Source organism: Geospiza fortis, unplaced genomic scaffold (assembly GCF_000277835.1).
Source record: "Geospiza fortis unplaced genomic scaffold, GeoFor_1.0 scaffold118, whole genome shotgun sequence".
In the NCBI taxonomy this organism is placed as follows: Eukaryota; Metazoa; Chordata; class Aves; order Passeriformes; family Thraupidae; genus Geospiza; species Geospiza fortis.
In genome coordinates, this window is record NW_005054380.1 from 1,687,706 (window position 1) to 1,707,094 (window position 19,389).

The 19,389-nt window shown below is 53.6% G+C and overlaps 1 protein-coding gene across 1 annotated transcript in view; it reads left to right on the forward strand.

Moving 5' to 3' along the window:
- Positions 1-19,383, forward strand: part of SLCO2A1 (solute carrier organic anion transporter family member 2A1) — a gene marked incomplete at its 5' end in the record, with an annotated part of 23,295 nt that extends 3,912 nt beyond the window's left edge. Inside the window, 13 exons of the mRNA XM_031060311.1 lie at positions 6,944-7,081; positions 9,157-9,319; positions 10,801-11,016; positions 12,073-12,171; positions 13,718-13,845; positions 14,834-14,915; positions 15,764-15,928; positions 16,218-16,407; positions 17,403-17,562; positions 17,899-18,062; positions 18,836-18,900; positions 19,002-19,125; positions 19,212-19,383. Coding sequence (XP_030916171.1) covers positions 6,944-7,081; positions 9,157-9,319; positions 10,801-11,016; positions 12,073-12,171; positions 13,718-13,845; positions 14,834-14,915; positions 15,764-15,928; positions 16,218-16,407; positions 17,403-17,562; positions 17,899-18,062; positions 18,836-18,900; positions 19,002-19,125; positions 19,212-19,332 — 1,815 coding nt within the window. The remainder of the gene's footprint in view (positions 1-6,943; positions 7,082-9,156; positions 9,320-10,800; positions 11,017-12,072; positions 12,172-13,717; positions 13,846-14,833; positions 14,916-15,763; positions 15,929-16,217; positions 16,408-17,402; positions 17,563-17,898; positions 18,063-18,835; positions 18,901-19,001; positions 19,126-19,211) is intronic.
- Between the last annotated feature and the right edge of the window lie 6 nt (positions 19,384-19,389).

Below are 19,389 nucleotides of genomic sequence, written 5' to 3' on the forward strand. Positions count from 1 at the left end.
GCAGGGCTGCCGAGCCCTCTGCCCACTGCTCCCACCCTCATCCCCCTCAGGAGACACAGCAGAGCACAAAACTCCGGCAGGTGCTGGCGCTGGGAGGTTTTGCTGAGCTCTGAGCTCACCAGAAACCTGGAGCATCCCGGTACCCCCACAGCACTGGTGGGGATGGGATGATGATGGGACATTCAGAGGGGATACTGGGGAGAAATTCTTCCCTGGGAGGGTGCTGAGGGTCTGGCACAGGGTGCCCAGAGAAGCTGTGGCTGCTCCATCCCTGGCAGTGTCCAAGGCCAGGCTGGACAGGGCTTGGAGCAAACTGGGATAGTGGAAGGTGTCCCTGCCCATGGCAGGATGGAATAGGATGGGCTTCAAGCTCCCTTCCCTCCCAAAACATTCCATGATTTCTCCAATCCCTCTGCTTGGACATTCACCAGAGCTGCCAGCGTTGTGCTGACTGGGGTTTGGGGACTTGCAGCTGTGCTGCTCAGCAAATGCAGCATGAGCCCAACCTTCAGCTGGATGCCAGCACCCGGTGGCACTGGGGACACAGAGAACCTCACGGCCTAAAGGATTGAAACGGGTTTGAAAGGTGGAGAAGGTGGTTGGTGCTTCTGATACCCACCCATGGCCAGGGACCCCACCAGTGTCCCCCAGTCCAGAGCCCCAGCCATGTGATTTAAGCTCATCTTGGGCTTGATGATCTTGGAGATCTTTTCCAGCCTCTATGAGGCTATGATTCTATGTCCATTTTCTGCTCCCAGACAACCACTGGAGAAGGATTATTTCACAGGAATTCTCTGTTTACAGAGGCTCAGATATTTTGGCTTCTTCGCCTTTACTGTCTCATTCGTGGTTTTGAACTATTTTAATTGATTTTGGGATCCCCAGAAAGATGACAAGGAGGAGAGCTTTATAAATATCTTTTGATTTAGAGGAGCTGGACTGGTTTCAGCTGGAAGCTGGAGAGCACTGAGGAGCAGTGTGAAAGTGTTGTGAGTGCAGGCAGGGGGAGGCTTTTTTTCCATGCCTGCAGACTGCCTGGCATGGAAAAGGAAACAGGAGGACAACAGAGAATTATTCTCGCTTATGTCAGCCGGAGGTGATCCAGAGAGAGATTTAAAAGCCTTAGGAGAGGTTTAGATTGGGTGTTGTACTGGGGCAAGGAGAGGGAGGGAATGGAACAGGGTAGGAGGGGGGACAGCAAGGTCAGGAGGAGACTGTGGGCCCTCAGAGTGTGATAAGGCTTGAAAGCATCCTGGGGTGAAGGTGTTGGGAGCAGGGACCAGGAGCAGGGAGCTCTCACCTCCCTGGGGAGGCTGGAAGTCTCCTGCAGAGGAAACGGAGCCTGGCCCTGCGGTCTGAGGTCCCAACGGCAGCAGGACACGTTTTTTGTCCCTTCCTTCCAAGGGACTAAAGGAATTTGCTGAGGAGTGTATTCTAGAAGCCTGGAGATGTACCAGTTGTGCTCTCATATCCTGTTGGAAAAGGTTATTAATTGCTTTGTTTAGCCAGAACAGGGGATTTATCAAGCCACAGATCTGGAGGCAGCGTGGCTGTAGGTTTGGAGAGGGGAACACGGAAAGGAGAAAGTCATGGCTGATTAGAGCCACTGATTTAAGCAGGAAAATCAAAGCAATATTGCAATCCTGAGCACTGTGCAGGCTGGATGAGTGTTTGTGGCAAAGACACAAGGAGGGTCCTTAGTGACAGGAGAAGAAGGATGTGGGTCTTCCAGCATTTGTGGTGATGGGGCTGGCACCAGCCAGCACAGGTTGGGTTTGGATTGTCCAGCACTGGGGTCACATCTGCTTTTGGTGGGATCAGGCTCCAGAAGGGAAGAACCACCCGGTCTCCACCAGCAACGCCAGCAGTGGGATAAGGAAAAAGATGGGTTGGAAAGTTTAGTGGGATCAAGGTCTAGGAGACCTGAGACAAGGTAATTTTATGAGGGGCGAGGTGGTTGGGTGCCCAAACACAAGCAAGGAGTGGTCAGTGTAGATAAGATTATGGGAGCAGGACGGGAGAGGAGTGACGCTGATAGGGAGCACGAGGCACAGGCGGGCAGGAGGAGTGTTTGCACACACTTCTGGGTCAGGCACAGCACTGCCAGCCTGGACCTGCCCTCAAGGAAACCCTCAGCGGATCCTGATGCCCCAGAATGAAAAGAGACCTTCAGGAAAGAATGAAGGAACGCCAACCACTCACCCTGCCAGAGGGAGGAAAGGCTGAGGGGTGCCCTATTGTGTCCTATTTCAAGGGTGGTATTTTCTTGGGAAGCATCCCACACTGAGGGTCTGCCTCAGCAATCCTCTGCAGCCCAAAACCTCCATTCTGGGCAAAGCTGGGCTCACCTGGGCCTTGTGAAGGGATACAGTGCCAGGAAATCCCATGTGTGTGTCTGTTGCAAAAAAGAGCAAATATTGTCCTTGCATGTGACAGCTGGGCGTGTAAAACATCATTCCAGAGTGCTTTAGGCAATCCTGATCAGGTTAATTTTTATATTGTTTTATTATTTGCGGTAGAAATCCCACTTAGAAGCCAGCTTCTGCCATCAGGCCAGGCTCAGAGGTTCTGTGCTAAAGAATGGGCTCTGTGCAGGGTGTTTGGTGCCCTTTGTGGAAATGCTCTGCTTTTTTTTCATCTTTCATGGTACTTTTCGATCAACAAATCCAGGCAGCTGCCCATAGGAAAGTGATGCCAAGGAGGGATGTGTTCCCCACTCTATTTAACCCTAACCCTACACTTTCCATATCCAGCTGATATATTTCTTTTGGACTGAGTGACCTCAGTAGGCTGTCCTACTGCAGGAGGATCTCCCAGTGCAGGAAGAGTTATCTTACTACTCTAAAATAAACACTCTGCCTTCTCCCTATTAAAATGCTGGGGATATTCTTATTAATTCCTACAGTTCCCCCTCCTTTTCCTTTTCTTTCTCTTGCAAGCTCAGGAGATTGAAGTGGAGGGAGACTCCAGAGGTAGGCAGCTTGGAGTCTTTTCCACCCTCTTTATCTCCAGCCAGGGTTGCCAAGGGGAAGACACTGAAAAATGATGTGAGGGATGAATTTGAACAGGAACTGTGGAAGCACAGCAAGGAATTAACCCTTAACTCACTCCTCCAGCTGGAGCAATGGCCATGCCACATGTAGCAGGATCCTCCCAAACCTGTGGTCCCTGCAGAGCAGAGCTAGGTTCCTGCCTGGAAGAGCCTTATCCTGACTCCTGGAGATGGTTCACTCCTATGAAGTGAAACCTGAGTATTTGTTGGGCACATCTCAGATGGAAGTCTAGGCTGGGATTGACTGAATCCTTGCCAGCTCTCATGCAAGGACCAGTCCTCCCCCTTCTCTGCCATGGGGTGGGTTTCTCTTCCTTTGGAAAAAGCACTGCCCTGGGAGGTGCTGGTCCCCACGAGCTGCGTGGGGGCAGCAGCCTGTCTCCCCCAGGAGTTTGCTTCCCTTCTAGCTGCAGCTCCTTTTGGAAAGGAGTCAAGTGCCTTGTACAAACAGCCTGGAGTCAGAATCGCTCCGAAAGAAGCGCGGGGACGATTACGAGGGGATTTTGGGGAGGTCCACGTGGGCGCACGCCTTTGGCCTTCCTGTGCTGCTCCCTGCCTGTCTGCACTCCTTGCCTGCAGCTCCAAAAATACTCCAGGCTCCCGTGGGAGCCTCTGCTCCGGAGGGTCAGCACTCGGGAGTGCCCGCGGCTCCTCAGCCTCCCACCGCGCCTTCGCCCTCGCGTCGGCTTTGCGTCAGCCAAACCTCCCTGCAAGCGAGCTCGGCTCTTCCTGAAGAGCCCCTTCTTGTCATCAGGGAAGATGGATTAGGGCAGCTCCCTCCCCTCCTGGGGCTGCTGGGCGGGAGCGTGGGGCAGCACAGCACATCTGGCGCAGCTGGAAGGGCCGGGCCGGGGCTGGTTTCCGTGCACCGGCAGGTTGTGGGTGGTCAGCATGAGCATGTGGGGATGGGAACGCGTGGGAAGAGAGACAGGGGTGGGAGAGACCTGTGAGGGGACACAGGAGAGCAGCGCTCCTCATGTCCACCAGCCTCAGGGGGTGCATGGACTCCTTTTGGGGAGCCCTCCAAGTAGGGCCCTCTCTCAGTTGTTTGCACTCAGAGCTCTCAAGGTTTAGGATGTCCTTATTATAATTAAAACTGAGTTTGCTGAATGGATGGGAATTCATCAGAATCCTCATCTCACCTCCAGACATTTGGAGTGTGTCTGGAAAAGCCACACTCCCCCTACACAAGTCCTGGAGCAAAGGTTGTTTTGCCTTTCTCTGGCTGTTTTGGGTGGCAGGCTCTTCCCAAGGAAAAAAATCACCCCTGCCCTTCCCTTCCCATTCCCAGGGCTCTGCACATCCGAGGGCTGAGGCTGCTGTGTGGTCTCAGGGTGGGATCACATCCCTGGAGGATCCAGGCCTCGCCGCCTTTCCGGTTAATCCTGCAGGCAGGAGCTGCATCAGAAGGACCCACGGGCAGGGCGAAGCAGTCACACCCCAAGGCTTTCCTCTCCCTTTGCTGGTGCTCTCCAGCTGCATTTCTCCCACCTCATCTTCCCTCCTGGCAGGCAGCCCCAGCTTGTTCCCAGGCATCTCTGGACCCAGAGCTCCGTTTTGGCCATCCCAGGTTATCACCAAGGCATTAACACATCTCAGGGCATCTCCTGGCAGCTCTGCCTTTTCCTCCCTGCCCTCTCCACCCATGGCTTCTCCCTCTCCTCTCCTGCCATGGTTCCCATGGTCCTTCCATGCCTCCAGCCCATCTCCTGCCAGCCCCAGCATTCTGGGGAGCCAGCCTGCCTTTCCTCCTCATCTCCCCTCCATGCCAGCATCCCCTCTGTCCTCCACACTCCGTGTCCCCGTCTGCCCTGGGGTCAGGCTGACATTTGCTGTGCTAAATTCAGCCTTGGTGATCCACCCTCTTCCCTCCCTGTTGGTAAACAGCTTTGCTTCCCTGGCTGGCGCCTGGCTCCAGGAGAGCTCTGTGTCCAGCTGCTCTGAGGCTCCCAGTTCAACCAGCACTTCCTTGCTCCAGTGCCTTCTCTAGAGTCTGCCCAGAGCCACTCAGACAAAAATCAATGTTCTCTGGCAACAAGACCCCCTCTCCAGTTGCCATCCTCACCCCTCTGCTCCAGATCAACCCATGATGATTCCAAGTCAGGCCTGGGGAAGGAAGTGGTGGATCCTTCCACCCACAGGATTTTGTCCTGGGATGGGATTTTGAGTGTGGGAGCTGATAGTGGGAGGATGGAGAGAGGTCATTCAGCTTCAAGAGTTTACTGGCAGATATTTCACTTCCACTTTGGCCCTGTCTGGGAGGATTTCCCACGTTACACCCCAAATTCCTGTTCTGCAGCTTTTTGTCGGGGCAAAGTCCCGGCTTGGGACTTTGTCCTCTCCTGGTTATTGCAATGGCAATGCCAGCCTGATGCCAGCCTGATGCCAGCCTGATGCCAGCCTGTCTGCTCTCACCCCTCCCAGATGTGGCTGGGGACTCCATGACGGCAGCTTGTGATCCTTCTTCCCTCATTTTTGGGTGTTTGCCTTTCTCCTTCATCTTCCCCATGGTCTCCAGGTTTTTCCAAGCCTGTCCTCACACTGCCAGGGCTCCATTTTCTCCTCCTTCTTCATCTCCATCCTCTTCTATTTTCTGTCTGTCCCATCCCTTATGCTTTTAGATTCCCAGCCACATGTTTTGGCTGGATCTCTCTTCCTTCACAGGAGAAGACTCCCAAGAAACCATTTTCTTGCCCATCTTCGACCCTCCTAATTCTCCTACAATTGCTGGGTCTGGCCATGCATCATCCTCTGCTCCCTAAACAAAACTCCACCCACTTTTGGAATTTGTATCCTCCAAGCTGGTCTTTTTTGATATTATTTTTTTTATCATTTAATGGGTCAGGACTACTGGGTGCTACCGCCCTTCCAGATAAATTACTCATAAGATGTATTGCTGCTCTCCTGGCCAAGAACATCAGGAATTTGTCAGCCCTGCAGTACCTTTGATCCCCCATCCATCATCTTGCACTTCCCGACGTTATCATTGAGGGACACTCTTCCGCTATTCAGCAAATATTTGATTTCCTGTGAATCTAAATTAAAAGACCTTCCCCCGTTTGGTTTTTTTTTATTTGTTTGTTGGGATTTTTTAAAATTGATTTTAAAATGCTTTTGGCACTGCGTGGATACATTCCATTCCAAGAAAAATAAAGGAAAACTGTTCTGACTAAATATAGATCAAAAGACACTTGTGAGCTGCCTCTTGCATCCCTGGCTGAGAGTGCTCTGTCTCACAGCCCACCCAGGCTATTTCAGCCAGATTTCTCCCAAACTCTCTGTATTCCCTCCTCTGCCTCTGCTCAGCTTGGCTCCTGGCCCAGCTCAAGGGAAGATGCTGGGTTTGGAATAATATTTTAGAATCTTCCAGCAGTGAGACCACACTGTGCATATTTCATCCTCTCCCTCGGGGGCTTTTAAAGCCCTTTTTCAACTTTTTCTAGCACCACCCCGTGGAGCAGGTTCAGTTAATTGACTTTCCAGCTGAGTGAATCCCAGGATGCTCCATGCCAGAGGTGCAGCCATTGGCCAAGGCCAGCTGGAATACACTCATCAGGAGATGTGGTCACCAGCAGTTACACAGCAGCAGGGCACTGTGGTCTCATATGGCCTCAAAGGGTGCATGGAGAGGCCCACATCAAATATCAGGGAGAATTCTTCCCTGAAAGAGTGGTTAATCATTGGAGCAGGCTGCCCAGGGAAGTGGTGGGGTCACCATCCCTGGAAGTGTCCTAACAGTGAGTAGATGAGGCACTTCTCAATATGGGTTAGGGGCATGGCAGTACCTGGTCAAAGGTTGGACCTGATGGCCTTGGAGGTCTTTTCCAAGCTCACTGAGTCTGTGATTCCAGCTGGGTCCTCACTGGGGTGGCGCTCTTTGTTTGCCCACAGGTGTTTGTGCTGTGCCATGGGCTCCTCCAGCTCTCCCAGCTCCTCTACAGCGCCAACTTCAAGAGCAGCCTCACCACCATCGAGAAGCGCTTCGGGCTCTCCAGCCTCTCCTCAGGCTTCATCTCCAGCTTGCACGAGGTAACAGGGAGAGGAGCACCCAAAGGGCGGCCAGGACCTGGGGGGCACCTTCCCAAAACAGGGTGTCAGGGCCGTTCACAGCCAGGGCTTCCTCAGGCTCCCTGTGCTGGCAGAGCAGCTGTGCTGTGCTCTGGGACTCCTCAGCACACCTCATTCTGCTCTGCCACATCCAGAGAGGAGCAGGGGGTCCTGTGGGGGTGGCCCTTGGACAAGAGCAGACTTACACTGGATGGAATTCCAGAATGGTTTGGGTTGAAAGGGACCTTAAAGTTCATCCCATCTCATTGCACCCCCTGCCAAGGGCAGGGACACCTTGCACTGTCCCAGGTTGTCCAAGCCCTGTCCAACCTGGCCTTGGACACTGGCAGGGGTCCAGGGGCAGCCACAGCTTCTCTGGGCACCCTGTGCCAGGGCCTCAGCACCCTCACAGGGAAGAATTACTTCCCAATATCCCACCTAACCCTGCCCTGTGGCAGTTTAAGGCATATCGCTGAGCTGCCTGAGGATTTTCTCACAAACACTTTCTTATCAAGAAATCCCTTGGAATAAATTTCCTCGTTCACATTTCCAGGAATTCTGTCCTTCCTAGCAGCTCTTCAAGGCCTGGGAAATGACAGGAAAAGATCTGCTGGCAGAGATTTTTTTGCTGGCACCAAGTGGCAGCACACTTGTTCAGGAGCTCCCTGGTGAGCACAGGGGATGCTCCATCAATAAACTGGACACTGAGAATCTTCCTGGATCCCTGGGGAAGTGGATGCCCCAGTCTTTCCTCAACCAGCATGGACATTTGGGATTAAAAAGATGTCTCAGGGCCCACTGAGACTTCCTGCTGTCTGTGACTGTGTGAGGTGCCCTGCCTGGTCCAGGACAACAATCTTAGTGCGTTGGTGCCTACAGCAATTCCAAGAACAAAACCCACAAAGAGACAAACAAGGGAGCCCACACAAACATAAATACAAAGTTTTCTTAGCCATACATAGAATCACAGAGTGGTTTGGGTTGGAAGTGACCTTTAAAGGCCATCTTGCTCAACCCCCTGCAATGAGCGGGGACAGCTCCAACACGCCAAAGTCAAAATGATGTTTGGGTTGTCCTGTTAAAGCCCATGTAATGGGAATTCTGTGGTGTTCACCCACTTGCCTGAGCAAGCTGTGTGGTTTCATGGCTTTCTAGTTGATGCTGTCTGCAGTTGCAAATGCCCAGGGTCATAAATATTTGCAGTGAACTGGACTTTGTAGCAGGGCTCATGTCCGTTTGAGTCACAGGAGTGGAGGCAATATGTTTCATTCCTTGCTGGTTTTGGAGGAATTGTCAGTTTATGCCACATCAGTCAATCTCTTCTGCCAGGGAACAAGGGACAGGACAAGAGGAAATGGCCTCAAGCTGTGTCAGAGGGAGTTTAGTTTGTGTATGAGAGAAAATTTCTTCCCAGAAAGGGCTGCCCAGCCCTGGCACAGCTGCCCAGGGCAGTGGTGGAGTCACCATCCTTGGAGAGGTTTGTCAGATGTGTGGGTGGGGCACCTGGGGACACAGGTGTCCTTGGCAGTGCTGGGGGAGCAGTTGGACTTGACGGTCTTGGAGGGTTTTTCCAATCTAAATGATTCTGGGATGCCTGTGGGGTGGGGGGCAGGTGTGGGTGCTGAAAGAGCCCCAGCCAGATCACAGGGAGGCCATTCATGCCAACAAGGGATGCCCAGAGGTGGCCCTGTGGCTGGAGATGAGAAGGGAGCACTGCCGTGCTGTGAACACACAGGGCCAGGGGATGCTCCTGCTCCTGTGAGGGCCAAACACCTCCTGATGAGAGCCCTGTCCACCCCCCCAGACACAGCCATAGGGCCTGGATGTCCTCTTTCACTGACAGAATAGCAAAGTGCTGGGATGCTCTTCCCAGGGAGGTGGCAGAATCACCATGTCTGGATGTGTTTACAAAAAGCCTGGACAGGGCACTTGGTGCTATAGTTGTGGTGTTAGAGCACAGGTTGGACTTGATGATCTTAGAGGTCTCTCCCAACCTCATCATTCTGTGGTTCTATGCGGATTCTCACATTCCTCCCTGTTCTCTGTGCCTTTTCCAGATTGGCAACGTGGTGCTCATCATCTTTGTCAGCTACTTCGGCAGCCGCGTGCACCGCCCGCGCGTGATCGGCCTGGGGGGGCTGCTGCTGGCGCTGGGCGCCTTCCTGGTCACCCTGCCCCACTTCCTCTCGGGCCCCTACGAGTACACTGCCCTCAGCACGGGTGAGTGCCACCAGCTGGGCCCCACAAACCCACATCCAGCTGCTCCAGATGGGTGGTGTGTGACTGCCCCCCAAAACAAGGGGGAGTTTCCAGGGCACGCGTGATTCAAACAGAGCCTTAAGGTGGGCAGTTACTGGTTAAACCTGATGTCATTATGACTCTGGAAACCCTTCGGAATGCAAAAATTATGTGTGGGGTTTCTTCTGCCTCTCCTGCACATGTTATTCCAGCTGTTGTTACAGAATCATGGAATGCCTTGAGTTTGAAGGGACCTTAAAGCCCATCTCATTCCACCCCCTGCCATGGGCAGGGACACCTTCCACTGTCCCAGGTGGCTCCAAGTCTGTCTTTGAACACTTCCAGGGATGGGGCAGCCACAGTTTCTCTGAGACAGTAGGTTTAGATTAAATATTAGAGAGACATTCTTCTCTGTGAGGGTGCTGAGGCCCTGGCCAGGGTGCCCAGAGCAGCTGTGGCTGCCCCTGGATCCCTGGAAGTGTCCAAGGCCAGGTTGGACAGGGCTTGGAGCAACCTGGGATAGCAGAAGCTGTCCCTGCCCATGGCAGGGGGTGCAATGAGATGGGATGAACTTTAAGGTCCCTTCCAACCCAAACCATTCTGGAATTCTGTGATACAGCAAAGCTCCCCTGTCCCCAGGGCCTGCTCTGGCCAGGATCCTGATCTGATCCAGTCCAAGGAAGGCTGCTGCTTTCACTGGGAAGGCTTTGGGAACAAGCTCATGTGAACAATGACAGCTCACCTTTCCATACAGAATGGAAATGACCCAAAAGTTCTGCACAGAACACAATTCTTGCAGAACACCTTCGCTAAACTGAACAGGATTAGAGGATGGACTGAAAAAACAGATGGACAGGGCAGAGATATGGACATTATGAGGACTGCCTGATGGAAAAGAACACATTCAGTCTGTGAACAGCCCCTGAAGACACTTCAGTCCTGGTTGGAGTTTCCTTGGCAGTCTGGAGCAGGGTGAAGACCCCCAGTGTCTGGGCTGCAGGAAGAAGCAAGGGCCATGTTCTGGAAGGAGCTGGGCCACTCCTGAGCCATGGGGGCAGCAGGGATTCAGGGCAGGGTGTCCTGCTTAGGGCAGCCAGCTGGCCCCAGAGGGCATCACTCCCTGCTCCTGCCTGGGTACCACAAGGGAGCAGAGACCACAGGCAGCAAAAACCAGCCACGGGTTAGCTCTGCCCTCATTAAACCCAGAGCACCCTCACCCCATGGCATGAACTCTTTACAGGTGTGATTAAAATCACAGCCTGCTTGTTTGCTGACCTCAGTATAGTACTCCAAAGGAAGTGCAGGGTGATGAGAACTGCTGAACAAAATGAGCAATCCATCCAAAATCCAGCAGTTTGTGCCTACTCAGCGAGTTTGGGAGATTCCTGCAATTTGGGGATTTAATGTGGGAGGAGGTAGGGGATGTACTCAGTGTTGAAATGCTCATTTTTTTCCCCTTCCAGGTAACAAAAGCCAGGGGCAGGATGAGCTGTGCTATGCAGAGAATAGATTTGTGTGCTCAAACAGCACCAAGGACCCTGAGAAGGAGGCCAGCAGCGTGTGGGCCATGATGGTCATTGCCCAGCTGCTGGCTGGGATCGGCACCGTGCCCATCCAGCCCTTTGGGATATCCTACGTGGATGACTTTGCAGACTCCAACAATTCCCCACTCTACGTTGGTAAGTGGGAACATTTATGTACATTGTTTTGTTTCACAGAATCCCAGGATGGTTTGGGTTGGAAGGGATCTGAAAGCTCATCCAGTTCCATCCCCTGCCATGGGCAGGGACACCTCCCACTACCCCAGGTTGCTCCAAGATCCAGCATCCTAGTCTTTCCCCTACAGTGAGGGATCACTGTTCAATGAATTGTCCCACTGATCCCTTAGAATTCCCAAATCTGCAAGGAAAACGAAGGAAAGAGGACTGAAGGAACCTGAAAGGTTCTAAAGAGGAAGGAAAGAGGGACTGGTGTGTTGTTTATAATACAGGTGCTATGGGAATGTCTGTCAGGGTGAATGGCCCCAGGGTTGCCTCGATACAGCAGAAATTCCATCTCCCCAAGGCCCTTTTCATTTTATGTCTGATGCAGCTCAAGCTCACTGCCTCCTTTTAAACATCTTGGGAAAGTTGTGTAAAGAGTTTCTCTCAAGGAGGGAACTTGGATCCTGTCATTGCAAACAAATCAAAAGAAAATGTTCTGACTTAATGGGTTATCTGTTTTGGAATGGGAGGGCTCAGCTACACCCAGGGTGGTCTGGTGGCCTTTTTGCCCTCAGAATCTTTCACCTCTCCTGACATTTGAACCAAATGTTTTTCCTTGGATCTGAGGAACATCCATGTTTGTTCCCTTGGCATCCTAGAGGACAGGAAGGTCTCAATCACCTGTGTGAGCCCAGGATGTCAGTGCCCTGCTGCTCCCTGGGGCTCATGAATATCATGGATATTTATGGTGTAGCTGACAACTTGTATTGTGTCAGCAAAGCCTTGATGGCAGCAGAGCAGAGGGAATTTGTCCACAGGCAGCTGCCTTCCCCCTCTGTGCCGTCAGACAAACATCACCTTCAGTGTTGGGGCAGTGGGGACCTTCTCACCATCTGAAGCATGATGAAGGGTGCTTTCTCCCCTCTGTGTGTTGTGCCACCATTCCTGCGTCTCCTGGGAAGACAGAAGCCATATCTGCATGAAAGCTACAATTCCCTGCTCACAGGGGCTCTCTCTGCTCCCCTTTCCCAGCCATCCTCTTTGCCATTGCTGTGTTTGGCCCTGCCTTTGGATACCTGCTGGGCTCCGTGGTGCTGCGGCTCTTCGTGGATATCGGGAGGGTTGACACCGGTGAGTATTGCTCAGGTAGCACAGCTCCTAAAGACAATCTGTGGGCCACAAGGTCACTCTGAGATGAAAGGTGACAGAAACCACCAGTCCTGTGACCCATAAAACCCTGGGAAGAGCCAACCTGGAAAAGCACCCCCAGCATACTCCGCTCTGTCACCCCCTAAGGACAGATACAGGTGGTCCTGACACCACCACTGAAGCAGAGCTCAGGGCAGGGCCATCCCAATGCCCAGCTCATGGTGCTGCACTGGAGGTCATGGCTGGGGTCTGCCCACTGCCACCACACTGAGGAGGTGTCCCACAACCCCAGCGTGGTGGTGGAGAGGAACAGGGAAATCTGAGGAATCCAGGGATGGAGAAGAGAACCACAGAGCAACCACTGCCCTATGGATACACAGAGAACTTGAGTGTACTCATCCTCCTCCCCAGCACCTGCAGAGAGAGGGGCTGAGCTGACGCCACCACAGGGATAATTTGCTTTATCCATGGCATGTGCTTATTATTTCTGGTAACTTAATCACTAAAGAATTCACCCCAGCTCCATCATTAACATGGCTTTTCCTGTGTTTCCTTAGAGAGATCAGAGCCTGCCTGACATTTTTGTCTGGTGCCTGATAAGAATAATAAATGAACGTGGGCAGGAAATGCCAAACAGCCTTGGCCCACTCCCCGCGGCGGCAGACGGATTTAGCAGCCTCTGCCTGGTCGCTCCATGATGACGTCCAGGCTCCAGAGTGGAGTGGTCCTGTTTGGGGAAGTGGGCTGATTGTTCCAGAGGGGTGTGGGCTCCTCTCCTGTCACACCCTGGCACGGAGCTGGCCGTGGTTCCATCCCAGCCCCGGGCAGCCGTGTCCCCAAGGCAAGCCAGGCAATCTGTCAGAGCTCTCATGAGCATCCCTTGGCCCAGCCAAAGCATGTGTGTGCTGGAGACTGAGAGGCTCTCACCTTCTCCTCCTTTTTCCGGAGAAGGCGCCCGGAGTTTGATGCACTCGGAAACCGGGAGCTTCTGCCAGCACAGGGCCTTCCCTTGGTCCCTGCAAGCAGAAAGTGACCCAGCCTGGAACAATGGGAGAACAACATTTTCCAGGAAAGCAGCACAGCCTTTCCCAGTCCCTGTCTTGGCTCAGCATCCCTGTCAGCAGCATGGTCCAACCCACTGGGTTGTCCGGGCAGAGGATGGAGTCAGGCCCCCACAGTCTCTGCCTCACTGGTTGGCTCAGGGGTTAGAGCTGAACCTGTGCCACCAGCGTGCTTCCGTGCTGACCAAATCCATCCAGCACTCACCTGGGAGGCTTGGTACAGTTGGGATGAGTGGCAGTGCTTGTTTTCCTAACCAGGGAAAACACAGGTCACACAACCAGGGCCAGTCACTGCCAGCACTGGTGGGAGCTCCCAGCTCCATCCACTTCTCTTACATGCCAGTGGAGAGACCCCTGGGTGGTGCCCACAGGGACTCTGCATGCTCCACCAGCCCATATTCCCGTGGAGCTCTGTCCCTGTCACCCCTGGAGCTCTCACAGCGTGTCCCTGTGTGTCGCACTGACAGTGGAGCTGACGCCGAGCGACCAGCGCTGGATCGGAGCCTGGTGGCTGGGGCTGCTCATCTCCTCGGGCTGCCTGGTGCTCACCTCCATCCCTTACTTCTTCTTCCCTCGGTACATGCTGAAAGGAGAGGTGAGACCTCATCTCCAGAGGCTGGGATGTCCTGGAGCCAGGGATGTGCTCAGGGAGGGAATACCTGGCCCCAGAGGAGAGGGTGGGAGGGAGGAAGGCAATCCAGCAACCCTTTCCCATTAAAACAAATTTTAAGAGGTGGAAAATAATTAACGTGTATAATTTTGGTGTTTTCAAAGCCAAACCCCACTGGTTTTGTTACAAAAATACTTTAGTTCTGTTTTGAAATTGTTTACTCATTTATTCTTTAAAGGTAAAATCAAACCCAAAATATTTCACAGTTATGGCTAAAGGACTCCCCAGAATTGAGATGAACTATCTCTAACTTTCATTTTCAGACTTTTTGCAGCATTAAAAGGAGGTATTTTGTCAGGGGAGGAAAGATTTCCAAGTTCTTAAAACCTCCCAACAACAAGCTGTTGCTGCTCTGCTCAGGGGCTGCAGTGATATTTGAGATAATTCACCCCTTTAATCACAGAATCCTGGAGTGATTTGCATTGGAAGGACCTTAAAGCTCATCCTGCCATGGGCAGGGACACCTTCCTACAGCCCAGGTTGCTCCAAGACCCATCCAGCCTGGCCTTGGACATTCCAGGGATGGGACAGGCACAGTTTCTCTGGATACCCTGCACCAGAGCCTCCCCACCACAAGAATTTCTCCCCAAGATCCCATCTGACCCTAATGGCAGTGTGAAGCCCTTCCCCTTTGTGCTGGCACTCCAGACCCTTGTCCCAAGTCCTTCACAAGGTCCCTTGGAGCGCTTTTAGGCCCTGGAAGGGGCTCTCTCCAAAGCCTTCTCCAGGAGAACACTCCCAGCTCTGCCAGCCTGGAGAAATGCTCAGGGCACATGGGATGGGGTTTTGCTGTAATTGTCAGGCTTGGCTGGGGGTCAAAGGCCCCTGGGACAGACCGTGGCCCTGCTGAGCCCCCCTGTGCCAGGACAGTGCCAGCCCCTGTCAGCACAGGCTGCTCCTCTCTCCCTGCCAGGAGCGGAACACAGAGGCCGGCATGCTCAGGAAGATGGAGACAGGGGCTGCCCAAGACACCTCCCTGCTGGAATTCATCAAAAGTAAACTCCTGGGGGCTCCAGGAGAGGGTGGATGGGGATGCTGGGCTGTGCTGGGCCATGTGGGGTGGGTGGGGACCCCCACTCCAGCAGGCTCACACCAAGGGGGTTTGCTGGGGTCCTTGGGAGCCCAGCACCATGTGTGGACCAGCTCCAGCACCACCAGCCTAAGGACCAGGGGAAGGTGGGCACAGCCTCCCTTTGTGGGGCCTCAGTTGTTTCCAAATTTTGCGTTGAGGACCTTAAAGTGGTAGGAGTGTGCCAGAAAAGGGTCTCTGGAAGGTGTAACCCCAGCTCCAGGAGTGGGCATGGGGCTGCTGGCGCCACCAGCTCCTCAGCAAGGTAACCCCACTGCAGCTGATGCTGTTTATGTGGAGCCAAAACAGGCTTGAGAGGGATGTCACTGCTGAGGGAGAAGATTAATGACTCCTTTAGCTCCAGGAGGATTTCTTCCCAGAGAAACCCCCTCCCTCCTTGCCTCTTCCTCCACTGCAGTCACATCCTGGAGCTGTCAGTGCCCCCTTCTCCCCTCTTTGGGCTTTAATGGATGCTGGCTCTCCACCACTCTCTGCTAATTAGAAAACTCATAAGAGACCAAATAAACAGAGTTGCTCCCAGGGTCCCTCTGCCTCTGTTGATGGGGCCAGAGGACGCAGTGTCCCATCCATGGTGCTGCCAGCTGCCGGGACACATTAGGGTGTTTCCCCTCCTGCTTTCCCATGCCCGCAGACATCCCCAGCAGATCATCATCATCATCACCCCACAGACATCCTTACTGGAAGAGGCTAAGGGTGGGGGTTTATTCCCAGTACAAATAGTTAAAAGACATTTTTCCGACGTTTTCCCTGCAGGATTCCCAAAGATTTTCCTCAAGCTGCTGCTCAACCCCCTCTTCATCCTCCTGGTGCTGGCTCAGTGCAGCTTCTCCTCTGTCATTGCGGGTCTGGCCACCTTCCTCAACAAATTCCTGGAGAAGCAGTATGGTGCCTCCCCCTCCCAGGCCAACTTCCTCATAGGTGAGCACGGATGGAGGCAAAAAATATCCATCAGCAGGGAGCCAACTGCCCATTTTCTCCGGGCTTTTTAAATCCTGGAGAAGAAGTGAGTGAAAGCTCATTTTTGGATGAGGGGTTCACTTTGGGATAGTTGGTGACTTTCCTGACCTGTAGTTCCCCAGCTGCCTGTCTTGGACAACAGTTGGATCTGTGGGTTGTCCCAACTGCTGTGGGGCCCTGAGAGCTGTGCCCTGCCCATGGAGGGGTTCTGGGCAGGCAGGGCCTCCCTGAAGGCTCCATCCCTCTGCAGGAGCTGTGAACCTGCCGGCAGCAGCGCTGGGGATGCTGCTGGGGGGGATCATCATGAAGCGCTTCTCCTTCTCCCTGCGCGCCATCCCGCGCTTCGCCGTCGTGGTGCTCGTCTTCTCCATCCTCATCTGCCTGCCCATCTTCTTCATGGGCTGCTCCACAGGGCACATCGAGGGCATCTACCACCCCAGGTAATGCAGGTGCTGCTCCCAGATCCTCGTTTCTCCAGCTCTTATCTGTGGGGAGGGACACATGCAGGTGGGGAGGCAGAAGACGTCACCATGATGCTTCTTGCTCCTTGATCTGCACTGCATGGAGGAGATCTGGGTGCTTCACAGCCCAGAGAGCTTGGGAGGGTGTTTATCCATGATTTTCTGGGCCAAACAAGCAGGGTGTAATTTTTCACTCTGGATTTTTAGGGGAAAATTAGTAACATTGTGTCCACATCACTTCGCACGCTCCCAGTGTTCCAGCTGGACGTCATCTTTCTCCTCATCTCAGTGGATATTTTTGGCTCTTAACATGACTTCCTAAGATAAAAATGACATTTGTATACGACCAGGGCTTGATGTCAAGTGCATTGAGCTCATTTCCCAGCGCACTGCCAGCAAGGAAGAGATTTCTGATGCCATCTTCCCACAGGGGGTGGAGCAGCCCCATCCCACCCTGCCCAAGGGCAGCTCCCCAGTGCCACGTTCCTGCAGGATTCAGACTCCAGCAGATGCACTCCTTGGGGGACTGAGGGAAGACAGGGCAGATTTGGGTTTGTCCTCTTCACTTCCACAGCCATTAGGCTTGTTTGGGAACGTGCCCACTTTCAGTTTGTGTCCATGTGGTGTTTCCAGCTGTGGCTGTTCACACATCTGTTTGTGCAGCTCTGGATGGAGCCCAGGTCCATTTCTACAGGCTGAGATTAATTTTCAGCTGAGAAAAAAAAAAATAAGAGAAAAGAAGCGTGTCAGTACTTGTTTGTAGACATAACATAATTCCTGTGACATTCACTGCACGCTTCCAGAGGTACCTGCAGGGATCAGGGGCTGGCAGAAGGCCAGGCTGCTGCTGGCAGTGTCCCAGCCCAAACAGGAGCAGGAAAACTGCTCAACTAGTAAAAGGGATTTTTTTTTTTTAATGCCTCCTGTCCTATTTCTTAACTTTTTACCAATTTCTCCCCCCTCCTTTCTGGCAGTACACCCAATTCCCAGCAGCAGGTTAAGGCACGGGTTGGGTGCCAGTGCTCTAAGCAGATCTTCCACCCCGTGTGCTGGAAAAACACCACGGAATACATCTCCCCCTGCTTTGCTGGCTGCACCAACAGCACCACCAACCCCTCCAACCCCAGGCAAAAGGTGAGTAAAGCAAGTGGGTAGCAAAGCAGCCTTGCTGGGAATAGTGGAGTGATGCTGCAGGAGCCCAAATAAATGCAACAAGGGGGTGGAACCTTCCCCACACCGTGTGTTGAGCCCTGGGAAGGTGGCCTGGAGAATTGCTGTATGGCCCTGGGAACCTGCTTGGAGGAACAGGGATGTGGTAAATCCCATTACAGGATGCCATGGCTGTGCCTTAAAACTGGAGCTGGTGCTCTCATGGGCGTCCTGCACAGGGATATGGGATGATTTGTCCCGAGAAGGCTGCTCCAGGCGCTGGGAGTCTGACATCTGTTTTGTTCCAAACGTTTCCAACAGATCTACCACAACTGTTCCCTGAATGGGAATGAGCTGTTCTCCACCTACACGGGCTCTTGTCCAGTCAGCTGCTCCCACATGCTCCTTCCTGCCATACTCCTCATCTCCTTTGCTGCCCTGGTGGCCTGCCTGTCCCACAACCCCCTGTACATGATGGTGTTACGGTGAGTGGTGTGCGGGGCCCTCAGTCCCAGGGGGGAGCCAATATGACGGTTCCCCATGTTGGGATCAATGGGATGTCATAAACGTGCAGCCAGCCCAAGTCTTGGCCAAATCCAGGGCCAGCAGCTCTGACCTCTGTCTCTCTGGGAGCCTCTCAGGAACCCCAGCATGGCTGACAGTGGGGAGACACTCTCCCGTGCCCCGAGGGTGCTGAGGGCAGCTGGGCTGGTCGCCTTTGCAGCAGGAGAGACACCAGAGACATCGGTAGAAGATAAAGGGCCGACACTTAGCAGGGGTTAATCCAAGGTTTTATTCTAGGAGTCCCAAAGGAGCCCCTACACCTCAGGGGGCTCCTGCCGAGAGCCCTGGGAGATGTGCCAAGGTTACATTTAAAGGGAGGTGGAAACCGAAAGTAGATAACATTTTACTGACCAATAAGTGACCCTGAGGGATGGGTGCTGGGGGATAGACATTTAGGACAGCGTATGGGGCAAGGCTTGGGGGGCTGACCCCTGGCCTCTGGCTAATCACTCGACATCCTGGACCGAAGCCTCTAGAGGGAGGGGATGGGATGCTGAGTGATTGACAGAGAGCCAGGGTGGGGATTTGGGGATGATCTCAGCAAGGGAAAGGGATTACACAGATAAAGGGAGGGGCTACAATCTGGGATGAACCATTTGGGAAAAATATGGGGATACAAAACCAAAACTATTACAATGTATTACAAAGTATAAAAACACACTACAACAGACCTCCTGTGGCTTCTCCCCTGCAGGGTGGTGAACCAGGACGAGAAGTCGTTTGCCATCGGAGTCCAGTTTTTGCTGATGAGACTGCTGGGTGAGTGTTCATCCCTGAATGAGGCTGGGGGGCTGCTGGAGCTGCAGGAGGCACTGAGCCTCCTCGGGATCAGCACTGACTCCATCCTCTCTCCCCGCCAGCCTGGCTGCCGGCCCCGGCCATGTTCGGAGCCCTCATCGACTCCTCCTGCATCTACTGGCAGCAGCAGCAGTGTGCCCCGGGCCGCTTCTGCGCCTACTACAACAACGATTTCCTGCGAAACAGGTACCCTGTGTGTGCCCCTCCCCTCCCTGGGGCCGGCTGCAAGTGCCAGCTGCAGAGGTGACATGTCCCTGCTCTTCTCCCGGCAGGTACCTGGGGCTGCAGGTGGGCTACAAGGTGGTGGGCACCGTGCTGCTGGCCCTCATCAGCTGGAAGGTGAAGAGGAGCAAGGAGTACAACGTGCAGGAGAAGGCGGCGGGGCTGGTGTAGCCCCCGAGGACTGACTCGCACCCCCATCACCCACTGCCCCTACTTTATCTTGTTTGG